The 21,442-nt window shown below is 41.2% G+C and overlaps 1 protein-coding gene across 43 annotated transcripts in view; it reads left to right on the forward strand.

Moving 5' to 3' along the window:
- Nucleotides 1–21,442, forward strand: part of LOC108874171 (uncharacterized) — an 86,213-nt gene that overhangs the window by 51,460 nt on the left and 13,311 nt on the right. For 10 of the 43 annotated variants that reach the window (XM_051068688.1, XM_051068689.1, XM_051068687.1 and 7 more), the window contains 2 exons: nt 3,820–3,924; nt 18,923–19,056. In XM_051068688.1, the coding sequence (XP_050924645.1) occupies nt 3,820–3,924; nt 18,923–19,056 (239 nt within the window). Of the gene's footprint in view, nt 1–3; nt 112–419; nt 770–3,676; nt 3,734–3,819; nt 3,925–4,154; nt 5,333–8,089; nt 8,211–8,728; nt 10,140–11,436; nt 11,548–12,144; nt 13,136–13,999; nt 14,076–14,619; nt 14,725–14,965; nt 15,090–18,922; nt 20,084–21,442 lie in introns of those variants that run through there. The other 33 variants (XM_051068722.1, XM_051068721.1, XM_051068719.1 and 30 more) reach the window with 13 other exon arrangements.

Raw genomic sequence — 21,442 nt, forward strand, 5'->3', positions numbered from 1 at the left:
CAGGACCTGAAGAGGTGAAGGATGTTGGTGCCATTGTTGTTGCTGTTCTTGCTGTTCTTCTTTTCATTGTTGGTCTGATTATTGGAGTTCTGGTGAAATGTAGAAATCTCTGTAAGTATAAACTTCTGCTCTGTAACATTTTCTCATCAGTACATTGACTCCAGTGTTGTACTTCAGTACAGTTTGTAGGTAAATGTACTTGAGTATTCAGGTTTTATACTACAGTTGTAGTAGTTGTTGTGTCTCTGAGTTATTACCAGTTTCACCAAAGAGACATTTCCTCTCTAAACTTCTCAGGCAGCTTCATTTAAATCACTTTTAGAGACCCAGAGATGTAAAGTTGTTTCAATGATCAAACATTACACAAAATGAAAACAGATCAGTGAATCAGAATCACAAACTGTTTTTCTGTCTCTCAGCCATTTGTCAGAGGAGGGAGGGAGGAGGAGACCAGGGACGAGAGCTGGCAGACGTGGACTGATGGTCGATGGACGGACGGCTGCTGGAGAGAGAAGACGTTTAGAACCTGAGTGTTTAACAGCTGCTCTGGTTTCAGCAATTCAGGCAGTTTCCAATCTGCCTTGAACTTGTATGTATTTTGCCATGCAAACTGTAATATAATCATCATATGATACTAAATGAGTAAATGACTTTGACCAGCTTCAGTGTTGCTGTAGAAGTTGATGGTTAAATGTTTCCTGCTGGACAGGAACCTTTGTTCACTTGTTGTTCACTGACTGAGTTTGTAAATAAAGTTGGTTTGAAAACAGCTGAGTGTGAGTCCAGTCTGATGAACCATCCACTGAACACACAACACACACAGTAAAACACACTCACAGACACCTGTTCACAATGCATTCTGGGTAGCACAGGTAGTTCTCTTCACCCCACTTTGACCTGAGCCCAGTTTGTTCCCTTTAATGAAACCTGAACCTCAGCTACAGTCTGAGACCATCAGAACCACCTCTCAGATATCACAGTGTATGAGCTGAGACACATTTTCAACTTTGTCCTCCATGTTGTGTCTCTCTTCCTCTTCCTTTCCAACTACACGATGAACTGACAAAGTGTAAGAAGACAACAGAGAAATAAACTCCCAGACCCTGAAGCTGATCTGTGCACAGTGAATAATAATAATACAATGACTCTGTGCACTTTACTCAACCTGGAGAACTGATGGAAACTGATGGAATCAATGCTCAGTGTTGGATTAAAGTTCACTGACAGGTGAAGTGAATAACATCCATCATCTGGTTACAGCACAATGTTCTGCTGGGAAACATTAAAGACAAGAGTTGGGAAGAGAAAACACACAAACAGTGAAATATTAGTCCTGATTCTAAAAATACTAAATGTCTACGAAGAGGAGAAATTCAAAGTGAAAAGTTCACCATTATAATTTTTTTCCTTTATTTATTTGCTTTTTTACAACTTGTAACTGTGTAAACTGTGGTTACTGTCACGTGATGTCAAAACACGACCAGAGCTTTGACTCCGCCCAATGGAATGCTCATAGAACGCATGGGCGTGATCAATGTACGAGATTTACATTCTATCTACATCTACAAACTCTCATTGGCTGAGAGCTCTCTGAGCGGGGAGCTCTCAGCCAATGAGAATTTCTCTCTGAGGAGGGGTGTGTCTGAGTGTTCGGAGAAGTTTCCCCGCTGCATGAACTGAACAGCTGAGTTTGAAGCGGTATTACCACCAGACCATACGAGTCACAGTAGAGCTGAAGATGGAGGAGAGAGTCTGTATCTTCCTGCTTGTTTTATTCTTCAATCATGAAGTTGTCAGCGGTGAGTTTAAGCTTCTTTATTCATGTCATCCTGACGCTGTGTCAGAGAGCGGCTTCTGTTGTTTACCGACACAGAGGGTGGTTATAATGTCTGTGTTTCACTTTTGATTGTTCACCGACAGACGAGACACAAGTTAATGTACAAATACAGAGTAGATATTATTATTATTATTATTATTATTATTATTGTTGTTGTTGTTGTTGTTGTTTGTTTTCATGAAGGGAACTGGTTTTGTTCTTAGACAAGATGTTGGACAATGGATTTAGTTTTTACTGAAGTTCCAGAGAGACTGAGAGAAACAGACATGGAGGAGGAAATATATATCCAGTGATACTGTTTCATTGTTTCAGTGTTAGACCACTGTGTCAGCCTGTTGGTTTATTCATTGTTTTCAGTGTTTTACTTTGTGAGATCTGGGAAACTGATGCGTTCACACTGTCAGAGCGAACATGATGTCTGTGGATGAGAACAGAGGCATGAAAACTATACAAAGTCTGAACACAGTCAGTTCACTTTATAAACAGCAGTAAAGTGAAATGATGTTAATGTGGAGGTTAAAGCATAAACAGCGTCTTTATGATCAGCTCTGTGTAGAGTTTAACTCAGAGACTGAATCTGATATTTAGAAACCTCACGCTGGAACATTTTAATCTAAACTTTAAACTGAGATGATGAACAACAGGAAGGAAGTGAGGCTGAGTTTACCGCCATGTCAGAAACAAGAAGATATATTAGAGTTTGAACAGAGGAAAGTGAACCAGGAGAACTCTTGTGTTTCTGTCTCTGTTAGAAAGTTCTCATATTGATTTAGTTTATTTTATATCATCAACAGCAGTGAGTTCACATCAGGACACACTGAGTCTGAAAGAGGAAGCTGATGCACCATCTTTTTCTCTCTTCCTGTTTGTGTGTCGACATCTTAAACACAGTAAAAAAAAAAATAAATAAATAAAAAAAAAAACACTGACACCATCAAAAACAGTGAGACTCAGACTGGATGAAATCATCAGCAGCTGATCATTGAAAACTCCTCATAAAGATATTATCATAGAGTCAGATTACAGTAGAGTGAGGTTAGAATGTTTGATGTCTGTGTTTTATTCTTCAGTTAGATTCCTGCTCTGCTGGTCTTTATTCTCAGCCACTGAAACCATCTGTTTCTGTCCTGACTCCTTCATCCTGCTCTCTTAGTGGTTTGACCTGCTCCTCCCTCTCCCTCTCTGTCTCTCTGCAGGAACACTTGTAGTGAATGTGGCACAGACCTTCTATCAGGCAGAGGAGAACCACCACATCACACTGGAATGGACCTTCACACCCAAAACTCTCAGCTCCTCCAACATTTATATCCTCTGTCAACTGATAACTGATCAGAAAGTCTCAGTCCTGTTTCATCTCCATGAGGGTGTTGAGGTCTCAGAGTCTCAGGATGAACAGTTTTCAGGACGAGTCCAGTTTGACAAAGACGTCCTCAGAGAAGGACGACTCAGACTTGATGTGTCCAGACTCAGGACTGAGGACTCAGGTCTGTACCTGTGTGAGGTCAAAACAGAGTCCGGTTCACGCTCTGACAAGTGTCGACTCAACGTCACTGGTGAGTTGATTGAGTAGAACTCAGTAGAAAACCCTTGTTATGGAGGGTTGTCAGAGACTTTACTGCTGAACTAGACCTGATGGAGTGTGGCTGCTCAGCACTCTATTTACTGAGATGAACATTTAGAAGTCCAACATGTAAACCTGAGCAGAGGAATCATCACACAGGCTGAATTTAATACTGAATTTCCATCAGAAGAATCAGAGACCGTGAAGAAGTTTGTTCCTAAATCAGATGGATGTGATTTGAAAAAGTCTTTAAAGTGTTTGTTTCTTATTTGAAACAGTGAAAAAAGACCAAGACAACAGGACAAACACAACGACCATCGAGCCAGAGAAACCTGGTAAATGTCTCTGATTCATTCTTGACTAAAAACTGCATCTCCTCTGAGTTTGTTCTTCATCTCAACACTTTCTCATCTTCATTCAGGAGCTGAGAAGATGGATGTTGGTGCCATTGTTGGTGGTGTCCTTGGTGCCCTCATTGGTCTTGGTCTCATTCTTATTGGAGTCCTGGTGAAACTTGGAATAATCAGTAAATAACAAACTTCATTTTATCATCAGTACATTGACTCCAGTGTTGTACTTCAGTACAGTTTGTAGGTAAATGTACTTGAGTATTCAGGTGTTTTTCTACCTTATACAGCTGCACATATTGTACTTTTTCCTCCACTACATTTGTCTGACAGATACAGATACTAGTTACTTTACAGATGAAGATGGTCTGAACTCAGTGACTCACAAACTGCTTTCATGTTCTCACAGGGATGAAGAAGAAGCAGGAAGCAGAGAAAACACCAAACATCTCTGAGATGGAAAAGCTGGAGACGACATCAACAGAAGGAGATGAAGAGCTGCAGAAAACGCTTCAGGAAACTTCCTGAAAGAGGTGTAGTTGTTGGTTGGTGACCTGCAGTCGAAGTCTTTTATCTTAAGAAGGTTCCAGACTGAGTGAAATGACCTGGAAGTTTCCCAGAGCTTCCTTTACAAGAGGAAAGGAGAGAATGACGTCCCACAATTCCTTGTAGCAGCAACATTTAAAGTGATTCTTTTCACTGAGCTCCAAATCTGTAAATACAGATCTTCTTGTTCAGACTCAGGTAGAAATCATCGTGTAGAACAAATATCTTTTATTCTGGGCCGTTGTGCACTGATAAGAAGTGAAATACCATCATGAGACTGAAACCAAAGGCAGGTGAATTTTCTGTCTGAATTTGAGAAATTTAAAATAGGTTTTTACCAGAAATAAACTTTTTTAAAGCTAATTAATGAGAATTTAACAAAGAAAAATTCACAGCACATTAATTCAGAAAGATGGCTTTCATAAATAATTTAGTGGAATTTACATTTCAACACTAAGTAAATTTCATAATTTGGAAATCAGAAATTTCTAATGACAATCAGCTTTGAACCATGAGTTTGATGATATCATCATGATGGATGCATTAAGAGTGACCCAGCTTAGTGACTGAATGTAAATGTTGTGTCTTTTTGTTTTCCACTTATCTCAGGTGGAGGTTTTCTACGTTGTGTGAATGCTGAGTGTTGAGCAGTGTGTGTATTTTGACTGGGTTGTATATATGTCGATATATCAAAGAATATTTTATGGCCTTGTTGGATTAAATACGTGCCAGAAAAAGATGTATATTTTTACTGCTTTGTCTTTGAGCCCTGACCTGACCCTCAAGCAAATTATATTTAACTCTTTTGTTTTGTACATTATCACTGGAAACTATATAAAAGAAATACCAGTCTGCCTGGTTCCCCTGGTCCTTTAGCAGAGGAGACACTGGAGCGTCCTTCACCAAAGGACATGAGGACATTTCATGTTGTTGTATTATTAGTGTTGGACAGGAAACCTTACTGAACAGTAGCCTACAGCACTGAGTGTGTCACTGTACGTCTTCCATGTGTTATAAATAAAGTTGATTTTAAAAAGCCTAGTGCAGCTGGATTCTCTAAATGTCTCTTTTCTTAATTCTCTGTCAGTTCTCCTTCGTGTCTTTCCTGCTGCAGCTGCTACAGCTCTCAGGATCAGATCACAATGATTTCCACTGACTGAGCCTGTGCTCACAGAAAGGGGGCGCTCTTAGTCAGTTCGTTGTCGTTAGAGTTGGTGTATCCTGCAGGCAACGCTCAGTGTAAGTGGGCAACTTGTTGAGTTCGAGCTGCTGTGATGATGATGATGATGATGATGAAGCTGACACTTCTTCTTCTTCTTCCTGGTCATTTTCGCTGAAGTTATCTCAGGTGAGTTCAGGCTCCTTTATTATCTGATACTTGTTATTTTCAGATTCAGTCAGATTAAAGACGTTAATGATGAGCTGCTTTAAGAACAAGAGCAGGGAGAAACAGAGTGAGATGAGATTTATTCTCTTGAGGATTTATTTTGTAGATTCCCTCATGAATTTTAACTACAATATCTAAACAGTATATTTACATAGAAACATATATACTGTGTGTTGTATTCTGTTCCCTAATTTGGATCAGGGACTATATGCGGAGTGATACGTTGTTAAACGGGGTTGTTGGTAGTACCGCCCATGTATACGCTTTCAGTTCTACAGTCGTCGCTGACGTCAGGAGGTGAAGAAACAGCGCCGAAGCGTTTCTCGTGTTTTTCTTTTATCTTCGTCTCGAACGTAGTTTTATTCAGTAAGAATCAACTTTATTCTTGACGCTAAGACTGACCGCGGTTACACTGGAATACGGCTCGACGTGTATGGACGGACACAGCGAGAACTGTTGGACTGTCAACGGCCGCGATCCCATTGCGGGCACGCGTAGAACTGCTGAATAACACTGTGTACGCGCACAGAGGAGGAGTGAAACGCGGACGGCATGGAGTCCGTGGACGCGCATTCAGCCGCTGTCGTAGTTCATATGGAGAACTTCAGCTGGAATCCCACCGAGAAAGCAGAACTTGAATTTATCGAGATTCCAAAAATGGAAACCATCTCTTCAAACTGGAATCTGAGTCCAGTCTGTGAGAGGCAGGAATCTGCCGGAAATTCAACAAGAGTGCGGAGACATTGTGATTTACAGTGTAGACCAGTTGGTGGCGGTAATGCTCCAAGTAGTTTACAACAGCACAGAAGAAGAAGAGAAACAGGAAGTGGACAGTTGGAACACAGATCGAGGAGGTGATAATAATGAGGAGGAACATGACTCTTTCTGTTGTCCTGATCCTCATGACATTCACTGAAGGCATCACGGGTAAGTTTAGGCTCATTTATCCGCTTGTTAAGTCTGATGTAACGACTGAAGAAATGATATTTGTGATGTTTACATCGCAGCTAACGTAGCATCGGTTAGCACCTGCTGGTGCAGAGCAGGTGGCCACATTTAGTGATTTTCACTACACTGGGGGAGAACAGGACTGACAACCAGAACACGAAGAGGTGGGCTCATAACAAGAAACGTCCCGTAAAGCCCGGAGTTTGTCTCAGCCGGTGCTAACGTTGGCTAGGTTAGCTAGGCTAGGCTAGCTGGCTAACTGGTGTTAGCTCACGTACAGGGAAATGTAACACAGCTTCATAGTACAGACAGCTGCAGCCTCCAAAGTGATCACACAACACACACAACCTCTGACTGAGAAAAACACAGCCTGATGGGAAGTGTAGTTCCACAACATAGAACTGAGGTGGCAGCCGTTTGAAGTGGTCTCTCTGGGTGTAAGGGGCGGATGCACTGGTTACTCCTGTTAAATATTTGGTCATTGAATTCTGTGGCGGTGAATTATTGTGCAGAGCTGATTGTGGAGTTGTCATGAATTGAATTTCCTGTTTCTGTCAACAAGAAGAGCGTTAGATGAATGAAATTCACACAAGAGGCCAAAACAGACCAAAACATAATATGGATGACACCATGACCCTAAAGATACAGTGAAATACAAGAGGGGAGGCAAATCTCAGCTCTGCCCAGTGACACACCCTCCTCTTGTGTTTGACTACAGTTTACTGTTTACATTTGATGCAGCCCTGAACTGAGTAAAATCCACTCTGTGTGTTGTAAAGTGTTTAAATGAAATTGTGGTTTGTCTTGCAGGGGTGTTTAGTCTGTCTACATGCTTTGTTTTTGTCTCTACAGGAATTCATTATGTCACCTCCCTGATCAAGTCAGTCCAGGGAGAAGAAGGTGATGATGTTCTGCTTCAGTTTGGTCTGGATCCATCAGTGGACTTGCTAGATCACATCCTGTATGTTATCAGAGCTGACCTCGGGGAGGATGTAGTCCACTCGTATCGTTACGGAAAGGACGATACTGGTCCACAGATGTCTCAGTACAGGAACAGGACAACTCTCATCTATGATCCGAGCAGAAGGATCCTGGTCCGGCTGATCTCTGCAAAGATGTCAGATAGTGGACATTATGGCCTGATCATCCCAGAACTGACACAGAGTTGTACCATCAATGTTACTGTTGGTGAGTCTGCTGAATTTAATACTGAATTTCCATCAGAAGAATCAGAGACAGTGAAGAAGTTTGTTCCTAAATCAGACGGATGTGATTTGAAAAAGTCTTTAAAGTGTTTGTTTCTTATTTGAAACAGTGGAAAAAGACCAAGACAACAGGACAAACACAACGACCATCGAGTCAGAGAAACCTGGTAAATGTCTCTGATTCATTCTTGACTAAAAACTGCATCTCCTCTGAGTTTGTTCTTCATCTCAACTCAACACTTTCTCATCTTCATTCAGGAGCTGAGGAGAATAGGGGAAGGGAGGGTTGGAGCCATTGTTGGTGGTGTTCATGGTGCCCTCATTGGTCTTGCTCTTGTCCTCATTCTTATCGGAGTCCTGGTGAAACGTGGAAAGCTCCGTAAGTAACAAACTTGTGCTCTGTAACATTTTCTCATCCAGTGTTGTGTTTAATTACAGTGTGAAGTTGATGACCAAACATTGAATGAAGTTTCAGAGATTTTCTCTCTGTGAATTTTATAAAACTCCCTACAGATGTAGCTGAAGATTCTCACTAGACAAACAAAATAGAGAAATATCATCCTAGCCAGTACCACTAGTATCAGTACATCAGTATTAATGATATAATAATGTCAGATATAAAAACCTGTGTCAGTCATCAACCTGTCTCTGTCGGCTGATGGAGGATAAACTGTAGCTCTGTTGTTCTTTGTGTCTTTGAAGGAAACAGTTCTGTGGTTTCAGTTTCTCAGTGTAATATTTTAAGACACCGAGTGGAATCCTATCATGATATGTTTTTATCATGTAATTATACTCTTAATATCACCACAATGATTTCAACAATATAATCACACTCCAGCTCCTCTACCTTCTTTCTTTAATGTAGTGAGTCACAAACTGGTTTTCATGTTCTCACAGAGATTTGCAAGAGGAGGGACAGAGGACAGCGGGGACAGGAAGCAGAGACAACACTAAACAACTTTGAGATGGAAAACCTGAGGAGCCCGTCAACAGAAGATGACCACCTGACCTTCCCTTGAATGTGCTACCCTTGGTTGTTTGCACAGAGCCATAGCTCAATGCTGCCCCGGTGTGGTTTCATACAGATGTCAATCGGCAGCCCTCCCCGAGTCCAGTTCTGCTCAAGGTTTCTGCCTCTTAAAGGGTCTCTCTCTGTGAATATAATAATATAGACCTGCTCTATAGGGATGCACCGATACCAGTACCAGCATCAGGTGTCTGTCTGATACCTTCCTGTACTCGTACTCGTATTCGTAAAAGTGTCCAGATACCACTTTACGGCAGCGTGACGTTCAGTTGGGCAGTCAGGTGCTAATTGTGAGCAAGGAGGAGCAATGTCGGTGGTGTGGAGGTATTTCAAAGTGGATGATGGTGACAAAAGTAAAGTGGACTGCAAATTCTGCAGTTGTCAAGAGGACGGACAAAAGCGAGTACTTTGAACACAAGCAATCTGATCAAACGTCTAAAAAACCAACAGGACGCAGAGCTCAAAGAGGGTTAGGGTCCGTCACAGCAATTTCTTACAGCCAGAGAATGAAACAATATCTGATGAAAATAAAACACGTTTCCAAGTAAATATACAAAGTGTAACAGCATTAATAAGTACTCGTATCAGTACTCTGTATCAGCAAGTACTCAAATGTAAGTACTTGTAATTGGATTGAAAAAATGTGGTATCGGTGCATCCCGACTGCTCTATATGAAAAGTGCCTTGAGATAACTTCTGTTGTGAGTTGGTGCTATATAAATAAAACTGAATTATCTAGAGAAGGGTGAGGCAGAATAATGTCACAATATTCCCACCTTGTAAAGCCTGTATCAAAAGGGTTTATGACCTCTAACACTAATTTACAACTTATACAATATCCACTGAACCCTCATCAAAGTAAAATGTTTAAAATGTGTTTGGCCACAGACAGTTATCTTCACAGCAGTTGGACCTGCTGGCTAGTTCACTCCCTTTAGAAGACATGGAGAAACCTTCCACTACCTTGAGCTGCAGAATTCCATTATCCCCCATCACTCAGTGCTATCTGGATTGATTTAATCACAGAACAGGTTTTATAAGAGAACACAACAGCTCACAGTAAATCAGTCTGGAATATCAAAAATCCCTTGTGGCCCAAAGAGCATTTTCCCCCAAAAAATAAAGTGCCTGTACTGTAAATTTTAAGCCATGGAGGAGGGCCATCTCCATTTTTATTTATCCAGCTCATTTATTGTCTTATATTTTTGTGTTTGTTTATGTCTCTAATGGGGATGATGCAGTCTTCCTCTTCCTGTAAATAAATTGTTTGTATTTGTTTTACCCGTACTGCCATTGTTGTTTTTTATTTGTATTTTACTTGGAGTTAGTTTCCCCAAATCAGGGGTTTTCAGAATTACATTTCCAAGACCAGACAGACTGTGGAGTTCACCACACCCATAAATCACAATAACAGGTAAGAAAAAAATCGGCCACAGGGGTGAATGAGCTGAATGGATGTGTGAGGTTTTGCCAAATTCCAGTCGCAGGTAAAATAGTGAACATGGTGAGTGGTGGGTGATTAAAAAACACAAAAACAACAAATAGAGCTTCACTTCCTGTCCTGGATGTACACTCACCTTGACGCACAGGTGACCCCGTCACGTTTGTCTCCTCATGTTCTCACCTGAGCACTTTTACCTTTGCTGAGTATGTTCTCGTTATCGAAAGGTAGGTTCTATATTTTGACATGCGCCATCACTGCCTCATTCGAGGCTTAACGCTGATTAAAAACTAATAGCGCGGATTATTTTTGGTGTTTTATCTCTAATGTGTGTGTTGCTCTCAGTATTTGAACTTTTAAGGATTTTTTAAATCATTGAGTTGAGTTGAGGAGCAGTACATTCATATTACGATGTGTTGCACCTCTGAACTGAACAACTCTGTATGTCAAAGTGTCAAAATGCTTGACTGAGTGTTTGTCTGTTAGAGGTAATTAAACTGTCTTATGGTTTGCTTTTTGTTTCCACAGGAAATCACCATGTCTCTTGCCCAACTCAGCAAATCAAGGAACAAGAAGGTGGCGTTGCCAAGATTCAGTGTCATGTGGATCCTTCAGTCAACTTAGAGGATTATATTCTGTACTGTACGAGAGCCGACCTCAATGATGAGGCAGTCGCGTCTCTGCGATATGGAAAGTTCGATGCTGATCCACCGATGGATCAGTACAGAAACACAACAACTCTCACATATGATCCCATCAGTAGAAATCTGACCCTGCTGATCTTCCCTTTAACCCTGTTTCACAGTGGACAGTACAGATGTTTGGCCCCAAAACTGACAGCCAGTGCTACCATAACTCTTACTGTTGGTGAGTCTGCTGAATTTAATACTGAATTTCCATCAGAAGAATCAGAGACAGTGAAGAAGTTTGTTCCTAAATCAGATGGATGTGATTTGAAAAAGTCTTTAAAGTGTTTGTTTCTTATTTGAAACAGTGGAAAAAGACCAAGACAACAGGACAAACACAACGATCATCGAGCCAGAGAAACCAGGTAAATGTCTCTGATTCATTCTTGACTAAAAACTGCATCTCCTCTGAGTTTGTTCTTCAACTCAACACTTTCTCATCTTCATTCAGGAGCTGAGAAGATGGAGGTTGGTGCCATTGTTGGTGGTGTTCTTGGTGCTCTCATTGGTCTTGCTCTTGTCCTCATTCTTATCGGAGTCCTGGTGAAACGTAGAAAGCTCCGTAAGTAACAAACTTGTGCTCTGTAACATTTTCTCATCCAGTGTTGTGTTTAATTACAGTGTGAAGTTGATGACCAAACATTGAATAAAGTTGCAGAGATTTCTCCCTGTGAATTTCATAAAACTCACTACAGATGTAGCTGAAGATTCTCACTAGACAAACAACCCACAATGCAACACTCCAGAGAGAAATATCATCCTATATTTGTTTTTGTTTTTTTGTGGTCTGTTGTTGTTGCTCAGGTCTCACTCTGGTTGTTTTAGGGCGACCTCCAGGTCCTGCTCAGGTCTGGGGCTGTAAAGTCTTTACATTGTGCTCTTAGCTTCAGCACATGTGCTGCTGCTCCTTCACTGCTGTGGGTCAACCTAACATGATGAAACTGTAGCTCTGGATGGAATGAGTTCTGTCGACAGTGTATTGACCACTTCTTATATTTCTATGAGTTATTTTGTGATAATTATCATTTTATTGATGGCAGTCGTATCATGGCATGAAGTTATCATGTTTCTATCCAGTCAAGTCATAACGTAATAATGACTGTGTTTGTTGAACAAACACTAACGTCTGTAATGCATCATGTTCTTTGTGTTCTTACAGAGATTAGGAAGAAGACGCCAAACACCTTTGAACTGGAGAAGCTGAGGACTCGAGCAACAGAAGGAGACGATCACCTGAACAGAGCTTCAGGAAACGGTTCAGGAAACCTCCTGCATGAGGTGCTGGTTGGTGACCTGAGGCCTGTACCATGAAGCGAGGTTACTGTCCTATCAGAGGAACTTAGTGACTCAGGTGTAACTTTCCAGTTAACCTGTACTACTACCACTGGTTAACTCAGTGTTACTGGTGTTCCTTCTACCTGAGTACAGCCATACAGGTTGAAGAACCAATCAGCTGAGAGGCTGACTCTGTAGGATGGGGGTTGGTGACCAGGTCAATTCAGGAAGATTGTTTTCAGTAATTAAAAATGAAAGTGTCTGAACTCACTGTAAATAACTCTGACTGACATTAGAGCTGAATCTGAATCTGAAAATGTATAAATCATGTGAAGCAATGGAAGAGATTTTTAAAGCAGTGGACTGAGTTTAGATTTCCTGTTTTATATCAGATGAAATGTGTCAAAAAATCCTGAAGTAACTCATGTTGTCGTCAGGTTTAACCTTACAAACAGCAGAGTCCATGTTAAAGTCAGCTGGAAGCTTTATTTCCTCTGCTGTGTGGACGGTGGATTTTACAGTGTTTTTATTTAAGTTTCCTCTTTTCTCATCCACCTGGAACTTTAATGTATTTTATTGTGTGTGCTGCACTTTAAACCTGAATCATCATATTCTTAAATGATTTAGAGACCGCAGTGGGTTTTTTTTTTTTGCGTGTCTGTCTCTGGAAACCTGTATCACGTCTTCGAGTGACTCCGCCTCTTTTTCCCCCGCTCCACTGACTCCGCCGGCTACACTCAAACTTGTTGGCTGCACGTTTGAGTGCCGCATCTTTGACGGTCAGTGCCGGATCATTTTAGAAATGATAATAAAGACAATGAAGAGGACACTTTTTATTTTCCTGTTTGTTTCATCGTTCGCTGAAGGTGTCTCTGGTAAGTTTCAGCTCCTTTCTTCTTTGGTACTTTGTTATTTTCAGTGTTCAGAACCAACACCCTGGTGTCAACACAACTTTAACAAACCGCTACAAACTTGCTTCGGCACCGATCTGATAAACGACGGGGAGGGAGGGGGGCTCCGCATGGATCAGCTCTGGAGGTTCTAATGTCTGTAGGGGACAGGGATGTGTGTCGGTGTCTTAGAGTTCAGGTCTTGTTCATGTATCGGGCTCGTGCATGGGATGGGGGGTCACGCCTCTTTCCTCACTCATTACAGACGAGTGAAGGCGAGAGCTGCGTTGCCAAATTCATTCTTGTCCCGCTGCTCCTCCACCGACTTTAAGGACACAACATCAGGACGTTGTGTAGAGTAACACGAATCGTTGCTGTTCACAAAAGCCGAAGTGACTTGTGTGCAGCCTGAATGAAACATGCGCACCAGAAACTGTTCCATCGTTGGGGTGGATTTTTAACAGGAGCTTCCTCCGAGACTTTACGGTATATTCGCGAGAAAGTTGACTGTACTGTTACCGTGAACCGTTCACTTCCTCACTCATGTTCACATTAAATGAACGTTAACGTTTATTATCTGTTTTTACTAACTTGAGTTTTAATGTGTTTATTTTCAGTTGTGATAAAACCTTTAATAACAAAACTATCAGAACAATAATCTGACTCACACACACACACACACTCACAGAGCCAAGGACACTATCCATCCACCTCGCACCTTAAAGTGTCCTAGACTTTCTTGCACAATCGTGTGCTGTTGTGTGTATGTACATTTTATTTAAAAGTAAACATTAGTGTGTCTTTTAGAGGAGTTTAATCTGTCTCTGTGGTTTATTTCTGTTTCTCCAGCAATTCATCAGCTCACCTGTCAGACTGAACCGAACCAGGCAGAAGAAGGTGGTGATGTTTCACTGCAGTGTCGTCTGGATCCATCAGTGGACTTGAGGAGAGAAACACTGGATTTTACCAGAGCTGACCTCAACAGAGAAGATGATGTGGTCCACTTGTATCGACATGAAAAGGACCAAACTGATCCACAGATGGATCAGTACAGAGGCAGGACGACTCTGATCCATGAAGATCTGATCAGAGGAATCATCAGTCTGAACATCTCCTCATTGACCCTGACAGACAGTGGACTGTACACATGTTACGTCCCAGGACTAGCAGACAGTTGTACCATAACTCTTACTGTTGGTGAGTCTGAATTTAATACTGAATTTCCATCAGAAGAATCAGAGACAGTGAAGAAGTTTGTTCCTAAATCAGACGGATGTGATTTGAAAAAGTGTTTAAAGTGTTTGTTTCTTATTTGAAACAGTGAGAAAAGACCAAGACAACAGGACAAACATGACGACCATCGAGCCAGAGAAACCTGGTAAATGTCTCTGATTCATTCTTGACTAAAAACTGCATCTCCTCTGAGTTTGTTCTTCATCTCAACTCAACACTTTCTCATCTTCATTCAGGAGCTGAGGAGAATAAGAGGGTTGGTGCCATTGTTGGTGTTGGTCTTTTTCTCTTTGCTCTTGTCCTCATTATTCTCAGAGTCCTGGTGAAACGTAGAAATCTCAGTAAGTAACAAACTTGTGCTCTGTAACATTTTCTCATCAGTACATTGACTCCAGTGTTGTACTTCAGTACAGTTTGTAGGTAAATGTACTTGAGTATTCAGGTGTTTTTCTACCTTATACAGCTGCACATATTGTACTTTTTCCTCCACTACATTTGTCTGACAGATACAGATACTAGTTACTTTACAGATGAAGATGGTCTGAACTCAGTGACTCACAAACTGCTTTCATGTTCTCACAGGGATGAAGAAGAAGCAGGAAGCAGAGAAAACACCAAACATCTCTGAGATGGAAAAGCTGGAGACGACATCAACAGAAGGAGATGAAGAGCTGCAGAAAACGCTTCAGGAAACTTCCTGAAAGAGGTGTCATGGTGAACTGGACTGAGACATCAAAACCATCAAGGTTTCTTTTTTTTTAAAGCATTATGGTTCTCAGCAGTTTGAGCCACAGTAAGTCTTCAGCTCAGCTTTCACTCCACATGTGCATCTGTCTGTTTACATTTGTAACTTTCTTCTTCTCTGTTACTAAAGTTTAAGTGGATTTCTGTTGGTTATTTATGTAGTTTACCAGAATCAAAATGGATTTTATAAAAACCAGGGCAGCCAGGTGTCAGTCAGTTTGGTTTTTAGACGTTTTTACTTCATTATTATAATCAAACACAGGTTATTAGTTTAGATGTGTAGTTACTACATTCAGCCTGTAGGTGGCAGTGATGAGACACAGAACAACAACAGACTGTGGGTTATTCACTGATCACAGGGTTGGTGGTTTAAAAGTCTGGTGCGGGACTTTTAAACGCTGCCGCGTAAAGCCAGTTCGAACTGAGTGGCACGTGACTCGGGTCGGGGTTTCCCTCCACGCGCCGCCATCGTTTACACTCTTTAAAGACATGTTGAATCTTCGAAGTTTTGACGTGTTTATTTTCAGTTTGACAAAAATAAAATGGCGGATGTACAGTGATCATTGCAATAACATAAATACTGACCTGTTAAAGCTTGTTAATGATATTGTCAGCGTTGTATTTCTTTTTGTCCTCTTTTACTGTACTCAGTGTGACAGGGTTGGTGGTTTGATGCCCAGCTGCTGAAGTGTCCTTGAACCCACAGTTTCCTCACTTGTGAGTCTCTCAGGATAAAATGGTTGAATGTAAATGTGTCTCTGTCAGATTAATGTGTCTCTTTGTTTTCCACTGATCTCAGGTTTTCTAACTTAAAAACAGCTGGAAGCTTTATTTCCTCTGCTGTGTGGATGTTTGTGTCTTTTGAATGAATGTACAGTTTGTATTTTAAAGTTGTTTTTATTTAAGTTTTCTTTAAAACTGTCGTTTATATCACAATGTATTAATCATCACATGCTATCAAATGATTCAGTGACTTGTACCAGCTTCAGTGTTGCTGTTTTTGTAGAAGGAGAGAATCTGATCATCCTGATGTTTTTGGTTCGATGAGTAATAAAGAAATCAAAGCAGGTGAATGGGATCTTATTATAAACGCTGACTGATCTGTGGTTTATAATGTTCCCGTCTCTCCACCTAAATACTGAAACTTTCCCTGATTGGTGCAGAAAACAAGGATTGTCTCTCTCAGCCAATCAGAGAAAGAGGGGGCGGGACTTATGCGTTTGCCGGCAGAGGGAATGTCCTTGTGCGCCTGCGCGGCAAATCAGAGACAGGTTGAGTTCGACAGGTGATCATGAAGGGACCGCTTCTTGTTTTGCTGTTTATTATTTCACAGTTCGCTGAAGTTATCTCGAGTAAGTTTCAGCTGTTTCATTCTTTTACTCGTTGTTATTTTCAGATTAACCGTCTGAAACTGGGATTCGCGCGGAGCCGCTTCCTCTCAGGTTCGGGAGGTGAGTTTAAAAGCCCGGCTCGAGACTTGAACGCACCGGCACGTTCGCAGCAAACTTTTAAACTCGCCTCGATGAAGCGGGTCCCGGTAACGGGACTAAGAGGGTCAGTGTAGTGGACCGGTTTAATTTTACAGCTGTACGTTTATATTTATTTACCATTTCCCAGGAATATTTGAGTTTGAGAAAGTGATCTGCATTCTGGTTCATTTTTAAAGCACGTGAATCACAGTGAGACCTAAAATATAGACCTAAATAAATGAAAATATTCTGGGGAAAAGTTAATCTAAAATAATAACTTTCTAACACAGGTAAGTAAATAAAATCAGTAACTACAATCTGATCATTTTCGTCACAAAGGCCTTTTTAAAAGAGCACATTTATTTTTGACAGATCAGTCGGTAGTAGCAAGCCTAGCTAACTACATAGCTAACATGAGATTGCATTAGCTAACGGTAGCTAATTAGCCAGCTAGCTAGCTATCTTAACATTTATCTTATTTAGTGAGGGGGAGGCCACCTCCACGCACCTGTCTCTCCCTCACCGGGACGGGTTGTCAGGTGTAGGTGACAGGGAGGTGTGTCGGTCGCTGAATTTGCTGATTGAACGCAACAGGAAGTTGTGTCGAGCAACACGAGCCTTTGAAATATGCCGACAGACCGAACTTTCTCGAATGAATGGAACTTCGAGCGCGTCCGCGTGACCGGAAACACACGACGCAACTCGAGCGGAGTTTAAAAAGATGCTCATCAACTCCGCTGCACGTGTTTTTACAACTTTACCGCCTCTTTTGTCACAGTTTAATAATGAACGCGAGCCTGTTCATCGTTTTTACCTTTAGCTGTTTACTTCCTGATTCCTGTTCATATTAAATCTACGTCGACATTGATGTTTTTATCTCCAACCTGGTCCAACGAGTTAAATTTCTTTAAAACTTTGAAGTTGATTTTTGACTTGTGGAAAAACGTTCAATAACAAATGTACAGTGATAATAATCTGACTTTGTAAGATTATGTTCAACATTGTTGAGTTTGTCAGTGATCATTAAAATTAAATCTGACACTAGAAGTGTTGCAGCTTTTTGTTCTATTGTGGACATGATTGTCATGTATGGACAGTGTAACAGTATAACACCACAAACAACTATGTTCAACAATGTGGAAACCAGTTTGTGACTCGTTGACTCACTTCAGATCAAAATGGAGGAGACATTACTGTTTACTATTGTCCTGGTTAAGTTAACTAACTTTTTAGCTTTAGATTAAAGTGTAGTGGTGTTTACTGTTGTACTGATAGTGAATATGTATGTGTGTTTAAATGTATGAAGCAGTGGTTTGTCGTTTAAACTGTTAAAATCTTTTCGTTTCCTCAGAAAATCCTTATGTCACCTGCCCGACTGAACCAGTCCAGGTAGAAGAAGGTGATGATGTTCTGCTTCAGTTTGGTCTGGATCCATCAGTGGACTTGCTAGATCACATCCTGTATGTTATCAGAGCTGACCTCGGGGAGGATGTAGTCCACTCTTATCGTTACGGAAAGGACGATACTGGTCCACAGATGTCTCAGTACAGGAACAGGACAATTTTCATCTATGATCCGAGCAGAAGGATCCTGGTCCGGCTGATCTCTGCAAAGATGTCAGATAGTGGACATTATGGCCTGATCATCCCAGAACTGACACAGAGTTGTACCATCAATGTTACTGTTGGTGAGTCTGCTGAATTTAATACTGAATTTCCATCAGAAGAATCAGAGACAGTGAAGAAGTTTGTTCCTAAATCAGACGGATGTGATTTGAAAAAGTGTTTAAAGTGTTTGTTTCTTATTTGAAACAGTGAAAAAAGACCAAGACAACAGGACAAACACAACGATCATCGAGTCAGAGAAACCTGGTAAATGTCTCTGATTCATTCTTGACTAAAAACTGCATCTCCTCTGAGTTTGTTCTTCATCTCAACTCAACACTTTCTCATCTTCATTCAGGAACTGAGAAGATGAATGTTGGTGCCATTGTTGGTGGTGTCCTTGGTCTCATTTTTTATGGTGTTGTTGCTCTTATTCTTATCATCATTATTATCGAACACCTGTGGAAACGTAGAAATCTCAGTGAGTAACAAACTTGTGCTCTGTAACATTTTCTCATCAGTACATTGACTCCAGTGTTGTACTTCAGTACAGTTTGTAGGTAAATGTACTTGAGTATTCAGGTGTTTTTCTACCTTATACAGCTGCACATATTGTACTTTTTCCTCCACTACATTTGTCTGACAGATACAGATACTAGTTACTTTACAGATGAAGATGGTCTGAACTCAGTGACTCACAAACTGCTTTCATGTTCTCACAGGGATGAAGAAGAAGCAGGAAGCAGAGAAAACACCAAACATCTCTGAGATGGAAAAGCTGGAGACGACATCAACAGAAGGAGATGAAGAGCTGCACAGAGCTGCAGAAAACGCTTCAGGAAACTTCCTGAAAGAGGTGTAGTTGTTGATGAACTGTCTGGACTGAGACATCAAAACTATTCAAGCTTCAAATTTCCCAGTAAATTATAATTCCAGTTTCCATCTCACTGCACCGGTGAACATCCAGGGTTTGGACATTGAGATCATGGAGTACAGATACCTGGGTGTTTACATCAACAATAAACTGGACTGGTCTCACAACACCAACGCCCTGAACAAGAAAGACCAGAGTCGTCTCCACCTGCTGAGAAGACTGAGGTCCTTCAGAGTGTGCAGGTCACTGCTAAGGACTTTCTATGACTCTGTGGTGGCCTCTGCCATCTTGTATGCAGTGGTCTGCTGGAGCAGTGGATCCTCAGAGAGAGACCGGAAGAGACTGAAGAAGCTGGTCAGACGGGCCGGCTCTGTCCTGGACTGCTCTCTGGACTCCATTGAGGAGGTGGGTGAGAGGAGGCCAAGCTGACGTCTATCATGGACAACCCCTCCCACCCCCTGCATGAGACTGTGGGAGACCTGAGCAGCTCCTTCAGTAAAACACTGCTGCATCCACGGTGGAAGAAGGAGCTCTACCACAGGTCATTTATCCCAACAGCCATCAGACTGTACAACACCAGACTGACCCACAACAAACCTGAAACTCTGGACTCCACTTTCTGCTCACTGTATCTGCACATACTTCTTCATCTACCCCACTGATTATCACCATTTTCCTACATTACAAACTGCACATTTCTGTTTATTACACAGACTTTTAATGCTGACTGCTGCACTTTCATTTTTTTTTTACCCTTCTGTGCCTTTTTAATATTATGTTTTTATTTTTTAATGTTATATTTTTTGTCACTCTTGTTTCTTGCTGCTGTAACATGTAAATAAGTGGGATAAGTAAAGTCTGTCTTATCTTTTTAGGGCACGTTGTAAAAACAGCTCCAGTCACCAAGGAGCTCCGTCTTTAACTGTGTTGTTGTTCTTTCTGAATCACACCTGCATCGATGAAGATTTGAAAACGACAACACTGAAAATAAAAAAAGTCAAAACAAAAATGTCTTATGATGACTACATGAATTCTGACCTTGTCTGGGTCAAAGGTCAACACTGTGAGCAGGACACGCCTCCCTCTCTTTGCTGAGATAAGAGAGCTAATGTGGGGAGCTGGCTGCGTTTTTACCCGCAAAAAAGAGTGGACAACTGCAACGATGAAGACGTTTTTCATCGAGAAACAGGAAACGGTGTGAAAGCTGCTGTGGCTGATGAACACCTGAAGACTCTCTGAGCGCTTTGTTAAAATGCCACAGATTTGGTGAGTAGTATCAAATATGGTGGAATTAATTGAAGAATGTGAAAGAGTCAAAGTTGATGATCTGTTAAAAAGTGTTACAGAGGCAGTGGTTTGAAGAAATGGGACGTGATTCCTGAAAAGAAGTGACAGAGGTGATCATCTGAAAATGAAACGAATGAATAGAAATCACTTTAAAAAGTAATAATAATATCAGCATTTAATGTAAACCGTGGAACTTGAAGTTATTCCAGAAGATGTGGAGCAGGAGGAGGAGGAGCAGGAGGAGGAGCAGGAGGAGGAGGAGGAGGATGTGGAGGCGAAGAAGAAAAGTGAAAATATTTCACAGCTCGACGCAGCTTTTTAAAATAATGGATGATCGATGCTCCGCAGCTTTTCTTTTTCTTCTCTTCTCTCGTCAAATGTAGGTTGATAAATGTCTGTGATACTGGTGTTTACCGTAATGTCCGCTTTACCATTCGCAGTAGGTAAGTTTACATCTTGACTCTTCACATTGAAACTACGCAGATTTCTCCGAGTGTTTCATTCAACAGAGCAGAGACGAGACGTTACAGGGAAATAAAAAGGGAAAGTGTGTGTGTGTAAAAGCATTGATTGTTAATCAAAGTCTAACAGAAGGTGCAGTAACACATGGTTCACTGCTTTCTGACAAAACGCTCATTTTTACCTGAACTGAAGCGGCGAACTGAAAGTAGAGGACAGAAACTGAAAGTAAAGTATCAATTCCGTCACATCAGTATCGATCTGATTCCAATACCAACGCTGGGATCGATACTATCAATATTTGGATCGATCCGCCAACATCTAGTGAACAAGATAGAAAGAGTAGAAATAATTCCCAATGATCAAAATGCAGTGATGAGGGTTTGTTGTAAATAAGAACATTTTTACTGCCTTTAGTGTGATGATTTGTTCTGAGTGATTGTGAATATGTGATGCAGATCAACAGTGACAGTAATGTCAGACTGTTTCTGCTGCTGAAGCACAGAGAAGAGACTTCATGTCTGAGCTCCATCGGACTGAAGCAGTAAGACTGAAACCTCAGAGTTAAAGCTGACGTTATCTCACTGACCCCAAATCCTGCTTCGTAGTACAGGCCTGTGGG

Source organism: Lates calcarifer, unplaced genomic scaffold (assembly GCF_001640805.2).
Source record: "Lates calcarifer isolate ASB-BC8 unplaced genomic scaffold, TLL_Latcal_v3 _unitig_5243_quiver_792, whole genome shotgun sequence".
Taxonomy (NCBI): domain Eukaryota; kingdom Metazoa; phylum Chordata; class Actinopteri; family Centropomidae; genus Lates; species Lates calcarifer.